At 37.3% G+C, this 17,479-nt stretch overlaps 1 protein-coding gene across 35 annotated transcripts in view; it reads left to right on the top strand.

The window, feature by feature from the left end:
- The window catches only part of Dst (dystonin), a 456,427-nt gene that overhangs the window by 353,180 nt on the left and 85,768 nt on the right, over window positions 1–17,479 (top strand). For all 35 annotated transcript variants that reach the window (XM_087204914.1, XM_087204925.1, XM_087204898.1 and 32 more), the window contains 3 exons: window positions 2,356–2,555; window positions 3,710–4,205; window positions 5,528–6,999. In XM_087204914.1, coding sequence (XP_087061040.1) covers window positions 2,356–2,555; window positions 3,710–4,205; window positions 5,528–6,999 — 2,168 coding nt within the window. The remainder of the gene's footprint in view (window positions 1–2,355; window positions 2,556–3,709; window positions 4,206–5,527; window positions 7,000–17,479) is intronic.

Consider the following 17,479-nt stretch of genomic DNA (forward strand, 5'->3'; position numbering starts at 1 on the left):
TAATCTTTTTTAAAATTATGATCTTTACCAGAAAATAACTGGTAGCCTCAGTTATTTTTGGAGTTCCTTTAACATTTCAGAAACTGTTTTTTGCATACTTTAAAAGTGTCATTTCAAATTATATTATAGTTAGAATTGGCAGGTAACTCTTATTTCTATGAAGAAGGTAGATACTTGTTAGTAAAATGCTATGCATTGAGTAACTTTTTTCATTAATGTTTAATTTCTTTTTACTCATTTGTCTGGAAAAAGCAGGATCCCTTCTCCTTTACCAAGTTACTTCTGGGACTCCTCAAACCCCATGCTTAATGCTCGTCTTCTCTCCACCAACCAGTATTGAAAAGTAGCTTGCTGCAGAAGACTGGTGGTTTTCCTTCCTTACCCAGAGTTATCCTCCCACCCCATCCTCTCCTTTTATAAACTGCTCCTCATAGGTATAGAATTTTCTTCACAAGCCTGTTGTCTTACCATTTTTTTATTATGATATGGAAAATGAGTATAAGTCAGGGATAATAATTTGTTCTGCTTTGTAATACTGCTTTGGAGAATTCAGTAAGTTAATGTGTGAGCTTTAAGCTCAGAGGAACATAGCAAGTGCTACAGAAGTCTGAACTATCAGTCATTATAATTAATTTTCAGTTGTTTCATTGTATTTACTAAATATTATCCTTTCTTTAGAGTCAGATGTACTGTGGTAGTTTAGAAATCTGTATGTTTTGGTTTGAAAAAGGTTAGCTTAAGGAATCTTAATGTTTAAAGGTATATTTACTTCAACAATAGGGACTCCTATTGCATTATTATTACCTTGTCCCTAATTCGGTGGCTGTCTGGGGATGGTAGTTACTTGGGCAGAGTATTATCAAGACATTTTAGAAAAGAATGTGAATGAGGAATGTGTATTTCAGCTTCCTAGTGGTTTTGATGTTTCTCCATCCCAACGGCTTTAATTGCACTATTTTGTAATCAGAACATGCCATATAGAATAATGTAATTCGAATAAAGATTCAGGGATCATGTTTTTATGAAAATAAGTCCTTTAGTGTGTTATGCTAAGTGAAAAACATCTCTCAGATAGCTAGTTACACCCACTAATGAACATTTCTGGAGCAGTGGATATGTTCACATGCTAGAAAGTGCTCTGATGGCTAAACCTTGACTTCTAAGCATCTCAGTGTGAGCCCCTAAGATCAGTGGACTGAAGCCAGATTGGGAAAGGTCCTGAATACCAGGCAGGTCTTCAGGTTTGATCATCTAGAATCATAATGGCAAACCTTTTAGAGTTTTCAGTGGTAACAAACAGCTGGCCGCAGCATGTATGCCATAGTTCCACCACCACTGATCTAGGTGGTGAGGGGTTAGGTGGTGAAGGATTTGAGCAGGAAGGTGCCACATTTTAAAATGATATATATTTTTAAGGATAAGTATTGTAGAACCAAATGGATTGCAGCTGAGAAACACTAATAATAGTGGTACCAGTTAGAAGGCTTGTTGGTACTTGGGTTGGTGGCTCCTGGGGCCATGTGAGCCCTATGAGCAGCCTTCCAGACCCCACACCAGAAACCATGGGGAGGGGTTAGAAATCGGTGTCAGCGATCCCTTGGTAACTGCTGCAGCTGGAGCTCGAGAATCAGTGTTCTAGGTAAAACATGAGGAGGACCCAAAGTGGAGTTATAGCATGGATTAAAGGTCTTATAATCAGGGAGGTAGGAGAGTATAGATCATCCTAAAAGAATACTCAGAAGTATTAAATTGAAGTGACATGGCAGAGATGATAACCTTTGAAAGAAATCTGCAAGATGAAAAGATAATTAGTTTTGAGAAGAATATTAATTTTATTTTTCAATGTTGAATTGAAAGAGCTGGTGATACTTCCTGCTATAATTTTCCATAGCTGGTTGTTAATGTGCAGTTTGAATAGGAAAGGATGATTTGGGATAGATATACAAATTTTGCAGTCACTTATTTAAAAATGATACTTGAAGATTTGATACTTGAAAAGGATTAATCGTCATTGGTCTATTAGTTGAATGAACAGAATCTATAGGAATTCCAGGAGAAATGAGAGATATCAAGATCCTGATTGCTTCAGGGAATATTCCAGTTAGTACAATATCTTTTAAAATAAGATTTAATTTTATTCTTATACTTCACTTGATATACAACCACTAGGTCTACAAAATCTATGGCATTAAATGCAGTTAATCCACTTAGGTTAGACCCTGAATTAGCTATGTAAGAAGAGTTACAAAAATGGAATGATACCCATTATACATCATTTTGAGTCATACCATACATTTTTCCAGTCATACTAAAGTGTATTAAAAACTAAACACCAATTTTACCCTTTTCTTTAAGATTCTAAGTGGCAAGAACTCAACAAATTAACAGTTGATAGACAACAAAAACTGGAAGAATCCTCCAATAATCTAACCCAATTCCAGACTGTCGAAGCTCAGTTAAAACAGTGGCTTGTGGAAAAAGAACTGATGGTCAGTGTTCTCGGGCCCTTGTCCATTGACCCAAATATGCTGAACACACAAAGGCAACAGGTGCAGGTGAGTATGACTTAATAATTTGTTTCAAGCTCAGCATCTTGACTGAATGAGACCAACACTTTCATCATAAATATGTTAGCTCTGTACACTGAGTGCTTGGTGCTTTCGAGGGGATTTGTAATGTTTCAGATGTCCCACGCTGTGCCTTATAGACAATTACAGCCACAAGTTGTCCCAGAGGAGGCACTTTGAGCTCATGAGTGGACCAAGTCCCCAGATTATTCCACTGGTAGTGTGGTTGATACAGACCACGTTAAAAAATTTTAAAAGGACCTTCCTTGAAGTATTAATGTGATTGTTTCATTTTTATGAGAAGCTAGCCATAATTTTATTGTTTAGAAATTACTCCTCTAAGGTTTTATTCATTTTGTTTGAGATAGTTGATAATGAAATCTGTACAACTCCTGCAGTCAGTCCTGAGGTGAAGAGAGACAAAATTAGAATGGGACAGAGAATGAAGGAAGCAGAGAGGAATCCTTGAAACCCAGTGCAATAGACCAGTCTAATTCAAGCTGACAAATCCACAAGGGTCTAGGCAAAATTAACAGAAGTTCATATAAGTTTTTCAAGTACAAAGGAAAACAGTTTACATCATCCTATCACCACATTTGTCTTTTCCTATCCATGTTTTCTCTTTGCAGGTTTTATGAAATAGTCCGAAGTACTCTACATTAAGGAAAATGCATAGTGATAATAGTGTTAGAATATATTATACTCATGATGTATTGTTTTGCAGCTTTTTGGGGGTGGTGGTGGTGGGGTTTGAGACAGGGTCTTGCTTTGTAGTGCAGGCTGGCCTTGAACCACTATGTAGCCCAAGTTGACCTCGAACTCATGATAATCCTCCTCCCTCAGCCTTCCAAGTGCTGGGATTACATTTTAATTTTGCTTAGATTACCAAAAAAGATTTATTCTATTCTTCCCCTTTGGGAGATATGATTATTTTAGAGAAAGTGTTTTCTCTCTGAAGCACCATGACACTCTGAATTAGCAGTTAGTTCAGTGTAATTGCACAGTCCTTAAAATAAAAAGTACAAGAGTGGTAATTAAAAAACAAAACCAGAAACTAATAAATAAGTACCATTTCTGTCTCTTTGGATGCTTAAAGCTGTGTTTTCTATAACTTACTATACAATAATTTGTATTTACTTTAGATTCTGCTGCAAGAATTTGACACCCGGAAACCTCAGTATGAACTGCTCAGGGCAGCCGGCCAGAGCATTCTGAGCAGACCTGGAGAAGACCCTTCTCTGCATGAGGTTGTGAAAGAGCAACTGGCAGCTGTGACCCAAAAGTGGGATGGCCTCACGGGACAACTGAGTGACAGATGTGACTGGATTGACCAAGCCATTATCAAAAGCACACAGTATCAAAGCCTGCTGAGAAGCCTTTCCAGTAAACTGAGTAAGCTGGAGAGTAAACTCAGCAGCAGCCTGGCCGTGAGCACACTCCCTGATGCTATGAACCAGCAGTTGGAAACAGCCCAGAAACTGAAGCAGGAAATAGAGCAGGAAACACAACAGATAAAAGTGGCCCAGGCACTCTGTGAGGACCTGTCAGCACTGGTTAAAGAGGAGTATTTGAAAGCAGAACTTAGTAGGCAACTGGACAGCATCTTAAAATCATTTAAGGATATTGAACAGAAAGCAGGTCTGTCTTCTCTCTTTTTTTTTTGGTACCAGGGGGGTCGAACTTGGGACCTTGTGCTTGCAAAGCAGGCGCAGGAACCACTGAGCTAAATCCCCGGCCCTGTCTTCTCTTAATACTTGTGTTTCCTGGTCAGAAATAGATGTCATAAGTAGCCTAGATATCATATATTACTGTTTCCAATAATCCAGGGCTGTAAGGAGACTAGTGAAGAGTAGGCTGGACACGAGCACAGGGTGGTGCACTGTGCACATCCAGGAGTGGGAAACTCCACTCACATCCTAGACAGATGCTGTGTTGGCAAAATCTGCTTAAGAAAGACCCATTAAAATATTAGGTATCCCAAGTTGGTTTTGAAAAGATGTAAACATTTTTATGTGATACTACCTAAGTCTACCGAAAAACAGATGATTAGATATTTGAAAAGGCTTTATATCATAATCATAGCTACTTTTTTTTATTGCTGGGACTGAGAACTGAACCCAAGGTCTTGTGCAAACTCAACAAGCATTCTACCATGGAACCATATCCTCAGCTCCCATCTGCTATTATTCTGTCTCACTCTGTCATAGATAACTTAGAGAAATATGTGCATTTCTGTGTTTTCTTCACTACCTACTGCAGCAATAATTCTGTGGCAGATCTATTGGTATTTGTTAGAGGCAACATAGTGGGTTGTAGGAAGTCAGGAGGGTCTTGCTTGAGGAAGACACATTTTGTTGCTCTGGAGCACTAGTTTCTAAGTCCTGTATATAGTGAATTCTCAATTTATATTTTTAATTGATTGGATTTGTTTATTGATTACAGAAGCCATTTCAGACTTACTCATTTATTTGACATGGAGGCAACATAATGTAGCACCTAGAAATTATATGGGTTTCTATCCTAGCTTAACCTCTTCAGAGCTGCAAGACTATGGGCAAATAATTAAACCTCCACTGTATGTAACAGTCATAGAGGCAAAAAGGTCAGATTTGCCAAGAGAGAGATTATCACCTTAGCCTAGAACTTTGGTTGTCTCTTCTGACCCTGGAATGAGGAATATGTTAGCAGAGCAGGCAGTGTGTGCTATGACCCTACCCTACACCTTGATGCAGTTTTCCTTATTTTCATAGTCACTGTTTCCTCTCTCTCTCCTGCTTTGCTTCTTACCTCATCTCTTTTCTTATTGTTGTACGTACTTCTTCTTTCCCGTGTCGGTCATTCTTGTAGTTCTTGATGTCAGACACTTCTGTAAATTTGTTTGGAGATTTTTTTTCTTGGCCTTCCATAGATTAAATTCACCTTTTGATGTAAAATAATCATATCTGTAATTTCACTTTTAGAAAATCTTGTCCAGCACCTTCAGTCAGCCTGTGCAAGCTCTCATCAATTTCAGCAAAGGTCTAGAGATTTTCAGGCTTGGCTAGATACAAAGAAAGAAGAGCAAAAGAAGTCTCATCCAGTATCAGCCAGACTCGAAGTCTTGGAATCATTAATTAAAGATCAGAAAGACTTTAGTAAAACTTTGGCTGCACAGTTTAGTATTTATGAAAAAGCCATTGCAGAAGGTGAAAATCTATTATTGAAAACACAAGGGTCTGAGAAGGCAGCCTTACAGTTACAGCTTAACATGATTAAAAACAACTGGGATGGATTTAATAAGCAGGTGAAAGAAAGAGAAGACAAGTTAAAAGATTCTTTGGAAAAAGCCCTCAAGTACAAAGAATGTGTGGAGACCCTCCATCCGTGGATAGATAAATGTCAGAACAGCCTGGAGGTATTCAAATTTTGTTTGGATCCTGCTGAAACAGAGAATTCTATTTCCAAGCTGAAGTCTCTGCAGAAGGAAATGGACCAACACTTTGGTATGGTAGAACTGCTGAACAACACAGCCAATAGCCTACTCAGTGTTTGTGAAGTAGATAAAGAGGTAGTTACAGATAAGAATAAAGCACTGATCCAGAAGGTGGACATGGTCACTGAACAACTTCACAGTAAGAAATTCTCTCTGGAGAACATGGCCCAGAAGTTTAAAGAATTTCAAGAAGTTTCTAAAGAAGCCAACAGGCAGCTTCAGAGTACAAAGGAACAGCTAGATGTCCATGATTCCCTGGGGCCCCAGGCTTACAGTAACAAATACCTGACCATGTTGCAGACTCAACAGAAAGCACTGCAGACCTTGAAGCACCAGATAGATTTGGCCAAGAGACTTGCTCAGGATCTTGTGGTAGAAGCCTCAGACTCGAAAGGAACCTCTGATATTTTATTACAAGCAGAAACCTTAGCAAAAGAGCATAGTACACTAAATCAGCAGGTTGATGAAAAGTGCTCATTCTTAGAAACCAAGCTTCAGGGCATTGGACATTTCCAGAATACCATCCGAGAAATGTTTTCTCAGTTTACAGAGTTTGATGATGAGCTGGATAGCATGGCTCCAGTGGGAAGAGATGTAGAAACATTACAAAAGCAAAAGGATGCTATAAAAATCTTTCTGAAGAAACTAGAAGCCCTCATTGCAAGCAATGACAATGCCAATAAAACCTGCAAGATGATGCTGGCCACAGAAGAAGCTTCTCCTGACCTTGTTGGAATCAGAAGAGACTTGGAGGCCCTAAGCAAACAGTGTAACAAGTTACTAGACCGAGCACATGCTAGAGAGGAGCAGGTTGAAGGAATGCTTGAACGTCTTAAAGAATTCTACAGCAAATTTAAAGAATTTTCTACTCTGCTCCAAAAGACTGAGGAACATGAAGAGTCACAAGGTCCTGTTGGGATGGAGATAGAGACAATTAATCAGCAGCTTGCTGTATTCAAGGTAGGGAATTCTTCATTTTTACTTCATGTTTTTATTCCTGAAAGACATTTCTAATTGGTCTAACAAACTACCTATATTTAGACTTTTCTAGAATAGTTGTCATACAGAATTTGGCGCTGAATGAGCAGATACGGGGGTAACATGGAGGCACTTGGTGTAGCTCCAAGCTTCCTGGGGATTTGGGTTTCATAGGGTAAGGCCCAGAGATGCTATCAAGAAGTTAGAGAGATGCTTTAAAAAGTCCTAGGAAAGCTTGAAACTGACATCATGGAGCCCATTTCTGGGGGCACTGATAACTGTCATTTGTTATGAACAGAGCTGTGTTTTAAACTCCAATGCAAAGTTTATCTCCCAGAATTTTCTTTAAATGGTGAATTATAGTCTTTTCCTGTTCTTTCTCTTTTTATAGTCTTCACATACTTCTTAATTTCTTCTGCAAACTTCCTCAAAAGTTCATCCTTTTAAAGGCAGTGTGGCCTTCCATGTTGTTATCCTGGTTTCATAAAATAAAGTTCTTAGGCTCATGATCTCTGGAGGATTAGGAGTAAATTGTTTTTTATTGGACTACATAAACTCCTCTACCAAGAAATGTCTGTTCTTTGACAGCTTCAGTAACACATAATGAATGGAACATTAGATTACAATGGTGGCCCAGTTTCCTTTTCTTTGAGTTTGGCCTCATTTCTGACAGTGGAAGCAGACGTCCCATCTCAGCAGAGGACAGAGATAGGTTTCATCCCTGGTTGGAGGACCCTAAATGTCAAGTCTTTGCTGCACATGTAAGATCGAATCCTTTGGGGTTGCTATAGGTCTGGTGCTGTTCATAAAATGTGTTTACTTTCTGGTAAAGACTAGTGGAGGTAGATAGCATGGTGAGCACGTAGAGGATGTACTAAGAACAAATAAAAACAAGATTTTCAAAACTACCAAGATTGAGCTGGAGGTGTAGCTCAATGGTAGAGCATCTCTTTAGCATGTGTGAGGCCCTGGTTTCAGTCCGTAGCTCTACGAAAACGAAAACAACAAATCAAACCTATAGATTATTATCCATGGGAAGTGACTGTAAATCAAATGAATTTCCAAATTGTAAGGTGTTAGAATGACACATTGTTTCCTTCACTTGTCTTTAATAACATGATTGAAGAGATGACTGAATTTTTAAAAATAACTGCAAAATAACATTGTTTTTGTTGTTACCGTTATTGTTTGCTCTTTATTAAATGCCTTCAAAGCACAGTTCTTTCCAGTTTTAAAAATCAGTGATTCTATATTGGGATCTTGATTCTTGAAGGTTAAGGAACTACCTTAGTATTGACTTTGCTTCCTTCACTATACTGCCAAATTTTTATATTTCTGATTTGTAAAGTAAAACATTTTATGTGAAAAGAACATAGTTCTGTGGCAGTTTGCTGCTTCAAAGAGAGAGCAAGCTTAGGGATGACTGTTAACTTGGCATTTTCTGTCAAATCTTGACAAAAGTTTTAAGATTAAATGACAGTTCTCAAAACAGTTTTTAATAATGCAGTTTAGCTGTCTTGTTGTTTGTGAGACAATTATGGGTTTTCCAGGTTTTCTGTGAATTTGTGTTAGAGAAAAGACTGGATTTTCATTTCTCCTCCCTGCTTCAATGAACTATAAGAAGAGTGGGCAGAAAATAATATGAGGGCTGCTACTACATGCAGATGCCTCCTGTTTGTGTGTCCAAGCATAAGTACAGTGAAAAATGTGGCTGTCCCTGTGGAGAATTCAGAGTAAGGAAAAGCAAGAGATAGGAAGAGCTTCCTCACCTTTGCACTGAAAGTGTTTCTCAAACTAAAAATCCTCCAAATAAGCATCATTACTATTAATAGTTGCAGAGATTGTTTTATATGTGAAGAAAAAGATTGATCACTTCTCCTAAAATAAGCCAGTTAGCATGCTGTGCTTGTTTGTTTTGTGATTATTTTAGAAGGAGTTGATTAAATCTCACGACACACATTTGTATCTTGAAACTCAGCGACTAAAAAAAAGTGTTCAAGTGGTCAGATTTGCATATAAAATTACAGTGTCAAAGGCTAAAAGGAAGAATATGGATATGGCTATGGTAAAGATATATCACAGCTTATAAACCAATAATTCTATTTATTTGTATGGATTTGTCTATTAAAAATAGCAGTTACAACAATGAACATTTATTGTGGCCTTACTTTGTGTGAAGCACTATCCTAAACGATCTAGTCATGAAAGATGATAAATACTATTATTATTCTCCTTTTACTGTAAAGAAACCAAGGCCCAGAGCAGTTAGGTCCCTTGTCCAAGCAGGTAGTCACTGTCAGAACATGGATGTTGTGACAGAAGTAATGCAGTGCTTTGTGTCAGCTTCATTTGTCAACTTTGGAATCTGATCTTTTCTCTGGGAAATTTTCATATCATCTTCACTGTAGGCACTTTAGACAGCCTGAATAACCAGCCATTGTTCGTTTTAAGAAAAAATACCAGAAACCCCCACTTACAGAAAATCATCCCCTTTCCTCCTCCTTTCCCTCCATCTCTTGGGCTCCTTCCCATTTGAGAAAGATCTATCCTTCTACTTCCTCTTATCTTTTATTTTGCTCTTTATTTATATTTTGAGTTTCTCATATGAGAGAAACCATACAATATTTAAGCTTGTGTGTCTGCTTTATTTCACTTTACATTATTAAGTCAAAGTGCATCCATTTTCTAACAAATGGCTCAAGCTTGTCTTTCTTTATGAAAGAGTACTACCCCACTATGTGTAGATACCACATTATCTTTATCCATTCATCTGCTGATGGACAGACATATAGGCTATGTCCAAGATTTAGCTGTTAAGAATTGTGCTGCTATAAACATGGGTATGCATGCATCACTGTAACATAATGTCTTTAACTATTTGGGAAAGGTACCTAGAAGGGGAATAGCTGGGTCAAATGAAATTTTTATTTTTAGGGTTTTGGGCTTTTTTTTTGAGGGATCTTCATACTGATTTCTGTAGTTGTTGTACTAAGTTGCGTTCTCACCAACAATGTAGAAAAGTTCTTTTTTCCCTGCAGCTTCGCCAGCATTTGTCATTATTTGATTTCTTGATGATCCCTATTCTTTTCTGGAGTGAGAAGGAATCCCACTGTTGTTTTAATTTCCATTTCTCAAATGGCCAGTGATGTTGAATATTTCTTCATGTATTTATTCACGTTTGTACTTCTGTGAAGTGTGTATTCATTTCACCTGCCCATTTTTTGATTGGGTCTTTTACTGAGCAGTCTAATTTTTTGAGTTCTTTAAATTTATATTTTATTATCTTTGTATTTATATTAGTCCTCTGAGGAGTAGCTGGCAAAAATTTTCACCCATTCTGTAGGTTGCCTTTTCACTCTGTTGGTTGTTTCTTTTGCTGTGCAGAAGCTTTATAATTTGTTATGATCCCGTAACAGTTGTTTTTAAAATAAAAATTAAACTTATTTCAGACCAGGCCTGAAGTTTAATAGCTATTATCCTCGAAGTATCTTATATTCACTGAGAACATTATAGATTATTTAAATCAGAAAGACAACTTCCCTGCTTCCACTTTACCCTAATATTTAATCTAACGATTAGCTGTTAATATTTATCTTAGGTTTCCTTGAAAGGAAAACATTCATTCATGTTTAAGGTTCCAACTCAAACATAATGATTAAAAATGAATGCTGTTCTAAACTAAATGTTCTGATTCAGCCTCAGTGAAAACTATTATGAGGTTTTGAAAATAGATTGGTGTTACCTTCATTTAGCTTGAAGGTTTTAAACTATTTTGATAGTATAGGTTCTGTGACCATGTTAATGCTAGTCACTGGACTAACATGCTAGTCACATGCTAGTCACATGTCTGAAGAGTGAGGTGTTTTCTGTACTCTTGGTAACTTGAAGTACCAGTTTTCTATTTATACTTCTGTGCTGTTACAGTTAAATTCTCTGCACACTTTCATGAACTGTTGGATTAAATAACAGTAGATTCTGTACGTCTCTGGCATGAAGAAAGCAAGCCTATTTGGTGTTCCCTCTGCCTCTGAGTCCTGTCCAAAGACCCCTAACTCAAGATTAAACACAGATACATTATTAATTGATATTAACTTTTCCACATTTATATTTACCAGAATATATGAGGAATATGTTCTATTATGATGTCATTAATAACCAATCAGGTTTCAGTTCATCATGAAGTAATCATTATCATCATACTGAATTAATTTAGTTTAGTGAAGACCAAAGGGACTAGATGTTTGTTTGGTTTTGGGGCGGGGGGGGTTTGTTTGGTTTTTTTGGTACCAGGGATCAAACTCTCGGGACGTTGTGCTTGCAGGCTATGGAACCACTGAGCTAAATCCCCGGCCCAGGACTAGATGTTTTAATGAATGTACACATGTTCTGGCTAAATCTGTACCCCTCTGTCTAGACTATCATAAAAAGTCTCCCTCAGTCCTGTTGTTTACTTCTGGCCACTCTGTTGCTGCCTTAGTTGTAATTTATTTTCACAAATTAACACATTTCTAGTACAAGTCTCCCTGAAACAAACATTTCTTTTATATCCAAATTGGGAATACCATTATACAGAGCAGATTTTTAAGCCAACTTGAAACCAGAGACATAGACCAGCACACATGCCTAATTACACTGTTATAACTTTTTTCTGGTCCAGGTGAAGGCATTGTTTAACCCAGAAATCGTTACTTGAGTATTTGGATAGCTAAAATGCAAAATATCATAGTGCTAGAGAAACCAGGCCATTTGAGCACGTATTTTTTATGAAAGTCATTAATTTATTTGAAAACAACCTCTACAATGTCATATTTTTAAAAATTTTTATTTTCATTGGTACATGTTTGTAGCCCATAATGGTTATATTCCTCGTGGGGCTTTAAAGATAAACCATTCAAATAATGCTTTAATGGTAGTGTTTAAGTGTATTCATATTGTGAAATAAAGGTAAATGATGAATTATTTTGTTTTTGTTAAGAATGGGGAGGGGGCAATTAGATAAAGCTGTTCAGAAGGCCTTTTAGATAGGGATAGTTTCTTAGAAGACTGGATTTGTGTTAATGAGATCTTTTTAGCCAAGGGATTACATTATACCATCTTCTGGTATTTTTAAAGGTGAAAATATTTTTACTATAGAAACTTACCTAGATCAGTGGACATTTATAGGAAGGTGTCATTATTTAACAAACTACGTCAAAGTGACATTTAAGGTTTTAGGATGAAAGAATACCACATCTGCTGGGTAGTACAGAAGACCCCATGTAGAGACCACACCTAGCTACTAAGTGTTAAGAGTTGATCTGCTGTGTGATATTGCTATATTTTTATTCATCCAAACTAGGCATAACAGATGGCTGGCTGCCTTCTCTTTTATGTCATACAAGGAATACAGTACTAATCTGGAAGAGCTGTCAAAACATGGCAGTGTAGGTCCCCTTTCTGGTTTTACTGCTATGACCCGTACCGTCATATAGCCTATCTTAACCACTATTGCTTCATTCTTAAAATGTTCTAAGGTAGTTGCAGCTAAAGATTTTATAAAACAGGAATTTTGGGGAGTTTGTTGTTGCTTATTTTTTTAAACTGGATAAATCTATATTTTCATTGTACAGTGATCTAAAAAAAGAGCAAAACTGTAGCATCTACTGTGATTATCATAGGCTCTCCTTAGATAAAGGAGACCGCCATAATTTATTAATGTGGAAAGTTTGTGTATGTGTGCATGTGTGCGTGTGTGTGAAGGAGAGACAGAAGACAATTTACTTTCTGGTGTGAAATTGTACATTGGTTTCTTGATAAGAAAATGTGACTGGTAAACATATTTTTTAAATGTTTAGGTCTTTAATCATTTATTAAATAATAATAGCATAGGGTAGGGGAAGGCAACAAATTAAGTGAAAAGCTTTTGTAGCCATTCAAAAACCAGGTCACCCTAAGAAAATGCCTGTGCTCATGTATTCTCTTCTCATGTGTCTGTAATTGTCTTGGTTTCAAGTAACTTTATTTCTTTTGTCAGTATTTTAATATGAAAAGTATTTTCAAATTTTATTAGTTTTTTTTTCTCTGAAGAAAATCAATTGTCATCCTTAAAGTGTACATTGATTTCATTTGCTGAATGACTTTTTTTAAAAATCCTTTTAGACATTTTCTGTGCATAAATATATATATTTCAATTAATAAGATTTATATAATAGAATCACCCCGTTATGTAGATTTTTTTATCATTGTCACTGGAAAACCTCCTCGAACGTGGGGAAAGCGTAGTTTTAGTATTGTAGTAATTTACAAAAAGAAAAGCAAGTGATCCTTAAAGATACTAAAGTTCACATAAGATAAGCTCCCAAGATCAGACAATAAATCTGTTCCTTGTTTCTAAGCTTTTTTCTTTTGCAGTGGAGTCTGAATCTTCTTTATTTTAAATATAAACTTCTTTTCAGTGAAATAAAGAGCTGTTGCATATTCATCTCATGAATATTCTGAAAAAGCCTTTAGTCATTTTACCTAAAGTTTATTAGTTTGAAAACTATAGGATGCTTTCAGTTTTCATTAGCTAATGGCTTATCTGCTTGAGAAAGAACAATAGAAACTGTTGTTCCTAATGCCTGTTTTTGTATTTGCTTCACAAAACGCATACTGTACCTCTTGTTAGGTTTCTAATCCACATTTCAAGAACTATTGGGCCAGGAGGGACTTTTGTCAGTTTTCATGAATAATATTGCATTTTTTTACATAGACAATTTAAGGATTTAATTTAACTATAAATTAGCAGAATTATACTGTTTTCCTCATAATTCAGTTAGAACTGGCACACCTTTCCAAAATCACCTGCTTTACTAGATAGTCTATTTGTATCACATCAAGATGTAAAGTAAATAGAATTACATTTTAAAAATAGTATTCTGATTTTACTGTGTATGAAATAATAGTGTTGACTATTTTTAAGTAAAATTCTTTTCATCTTATTCATTGTGTGTTTCTCTCATGAAAATGTGACTGATCTAGAGATTATAATATTTAACAGTTTAATATATCTTAATTTTATTAACATTAGGACTATCACTTTAAAATAGCTATATAGAGTAAAATTAAGGGAAAAAAAATAAGTTCACTTCTATATATGAGTCATTTTTTTTAATTTTTAAAATTTTTTTGGTACCCGGGATCAAACTCGGGTCCTTCCGCTTGCGAGGCAGGCAGCAGAACCACTGAGCTAAGTCCCCAGCCCAATATATGAGTCATTTTGTTACCCACGTATGTGTTTGAATGCAATTTCAAGTTAGAAATGTATGTAAATTATCATAAATCCCAGTGTAAAATTAATAATGCAGATTTTAACTTGAACCAGAGTATGATACATTGAAGTAGTTCAATAAAATAAGAATCCAGTTTTAAATAAATGATACAGATTAAGCTCTGTTGCCTGCTCTGAGCTATGCTGTGCCCATTTTCTTGTCCATTCCCCACCCTATGAACTGTGTAAGGTCAGCTGTGGCTGCATTTCCATGCACATCATTTTCTCATGTCTGTCCTTTTTATTGGCCAGATGTGAGCACTGTTTGTTGAATGGCTGGGTTTTATGAATGAATTATCTGTGAAGTTTTTTAAATATGCTATACCACTTACCTCAAGAGTGAAGTTATATGTTGCTCTTTTTAACTTTTCATAAGGCTAGAGTAATATTGTGTCAGTGAGTCAGAGTTAGAGTCTAAGGTAGATTGAATTAGGGCCATTTTTCTCATAAAAAGTTCTGTAAGGACCTTAAACTGTTTAGAGAAAGTAACTCATCTAGATTTCATGGAAATATACTGCCACAAATAGGTACCTTTTCAGGCTGACATAGCAAGATAGTGGCAGTTGGGAGTAAGACTCTTGCTTTTTACTAATTCTCATCCTCATACGCAGTCCACTGTAGTTGATTGCACATTTTTCTTTTTTTCTCTATGCCGTGCTTCCTAACAGCTTGGTGCCTTAACTCCACAGGAACAGGTGCTTATTAAAATGTTTTGTTTCTTGACCATGAAAAATAGTCATTGGTACTGTGATGTTGATAGATATTCTTGTATGTTTTCTTTATAGATGAAATACATTTTTAGCCTAATGATGGCTACCTGCTGATTCACATCTGAAAATTGTTGAATGGATGAGTCACCTGTAAAGGTTTCTGTGATTTTTTTAAATTAACCTTGTGATTCTACAAAAATTATCTTGGGGTTTTTTTTCATTAAAGGTACAAAAGTCTTCTCCCCCATCTTTTCTACAAAATTATCAGAGAAAGTATAAGGTGGTTTTCCCCCAAACTTCCTTCTTCATTTGGAAGCCATTTATTCATGTTAAATGATTATTTTATGAAATTGAAAAAAGACAGACTGCCTTCCTTTGTATCTGCTACTCTTGAAATGTTGCTCTTTACATAAAAGGCAGGATAGACTTTATTAAATAAAATTTGCAATTTCTGCTACAAGCTAAGGTTTGCCTCACTGAACTTACTTTAAAACAGTATTTTCAGAGGGTGTTTGTTCAGTAGATAAAAATCTGTGGGTGTGGTTTTATTTAATATCCAGTCACTTTCTACCTTTGACCTTTGCCTGGGTCTTACATTAATTTCAAGAGAACTACATGGATTTTAGTTAACTACAGATATTCCTGTTGAGGGCATGGTGCCTGCAGGAATAATTTTCTCTGGAGGAGAGTTAGATTTGAATTTAGGCTTTAAAAGAGAATGACAAAACACTAGACTTCAGGGATCTGCACTTCACATCACAGATACTGCTTAAGCCACGGATTTCACTGTGAAAGTGTGGCTTCCTCTGAAGGCTCAGAACCCAGCGACCCCCGTTCCCAGGATTTCCCAAGGTGTCGGGTTCCACCTCCCTCCTGGGGTTTCTGCGGTCTCCAAGCCCCACCTGCCCCTTTGCCCCAGTACGAGAGGCAGGCTCCTGGTGCTGATGTCACCGCTGGGTTCCTGCAGCTGCGGGCCTCCAGGTCCCTCCCCCTGAAACTGCTCCGGCTCCGGGAAGGGCTAGGAGTTGGGGAAGGATGACTGCGAAGTTAGGTCGCAGGAGGGTGTAGCACGGGAATGAGAGACAACTGGGCCGCGCGGGCCGATGCTGCCTGGAGCCGGAGAGGATGCCTTCGCCAGGACCCTGCAGCCCTGAGGAGCGGTGCCCAGGAGCACCCTGCCGGGGCTCCCTTTCTCCGTCCACTGCCAGCTCCGGCGCGCCCCAGCGCTAGCTGAAATGAAAGCCAAGCTACGGCCACGGCAGTTGGTCAGTTTCCAAGGACCGAATAGTGGTTTGGTCTGCAGTTGAATGTGAATTGCCCTGCCTGTGCCTAAGAGGAAACCCGGGAGCTTCTTTCTTGCTGCAATTCCCTCAGGTGGAATAAGCCTTCTGAAAGAGGATCAGATAAGAATCTTTGGGATTTTTTTTTTTTAAAGGGAAGTTAATGTTAGTACAAACGTGCTTTTGAATTGTTTACTTTAAACAGTCGCTGGATTGAACTGCCCTGGCCATCTGATTTTTTTTCTTTGGGTAGTAGTTCTGCCTCGAAGAAGCTTAGTATGGGAAGAAAAACTGCCTTTTGAATCAAGATTATTTATAGCTACCCTCCCAAAAGAGTAAAAGAAAAATCTAACTTTTCTATAACAATTTTTCTTCTAAAGATTTGCTCTGTGCCTTGATAGGAACAATACATGGCCACTGCGCTTGCCTTTTAAGTTTCTGATGCATGGTTTATTTATAAAGGAGATGGGAGTTTTGAAAGGCATATTAAGTGGATAACAGTTAACCAGAGCTCTGTTCAAATTAACATTCAGCCTGTTAAAATGCTTGCTCACTTGGAAATTTTAATCTGGAAACCTCAGTTGCAGAATTAGACTGAAAAAGGAAATGGACTGACAGTGGAATGTTTGGAGTGTTTGAGCCAAGGGTTAAGTGTGTGTTTGTTTTTTCTGTTTTGGATTGTGTAAAAGGGAACTTTAGGGGTGGGAGAGGTAGAGGAAGATTTCTATTCTCCTTTCTTGATGCACTTTACTTTTCAAAATCACTCTAAAGTCAACCAGGATGCACTACTGATGACCTAAACACCTCGTACCTTATATGACAACATGTATTATTTGAGCATGTGTCTTTGTGCTGAAGATACATCATAGTGCTGTTTAGAAGTAGTTGCTTTTGAAAGATGCTTTACCTTATTTCTTACTTTGTGTGTCAAGAGCTGCAGTATTTGTTTTGACTGTCTACAAAATGGGGAAGCCACTCAGCAGACCAGACTGTTTACGTCAGAATCCCCCATGTGTAGGAAAAGGTGAGGAAGAAGAGGACCTAAATATTGAAGACTGCTATGTCCCACAAAGGTCAATCTATGATACAGTCAGACTAAATGAACAGATAGACTCTGGCTCAAAAGGTAGCCTGTCTTCCAGGCATTTTACAGATCGGACTTTACCCTACAGTCACAGAGCACT

This window comes from Heterocephalus glaber, unplaced genomic scaffold (assembly GCF_053883595.1).
Source record: "Heterocephalus glaber isolate CG9 unplaced genomic scaffold, H.glaber_assembly_v1.0 deba00000594, whole genome shotgun sequence".
Lineage (NCBI taxonomy): Eukaryota > Metazoa > Chordata > Mammalia > Rodentia > Bathyergidae > Heterocephalus > Heterocephalus glaber.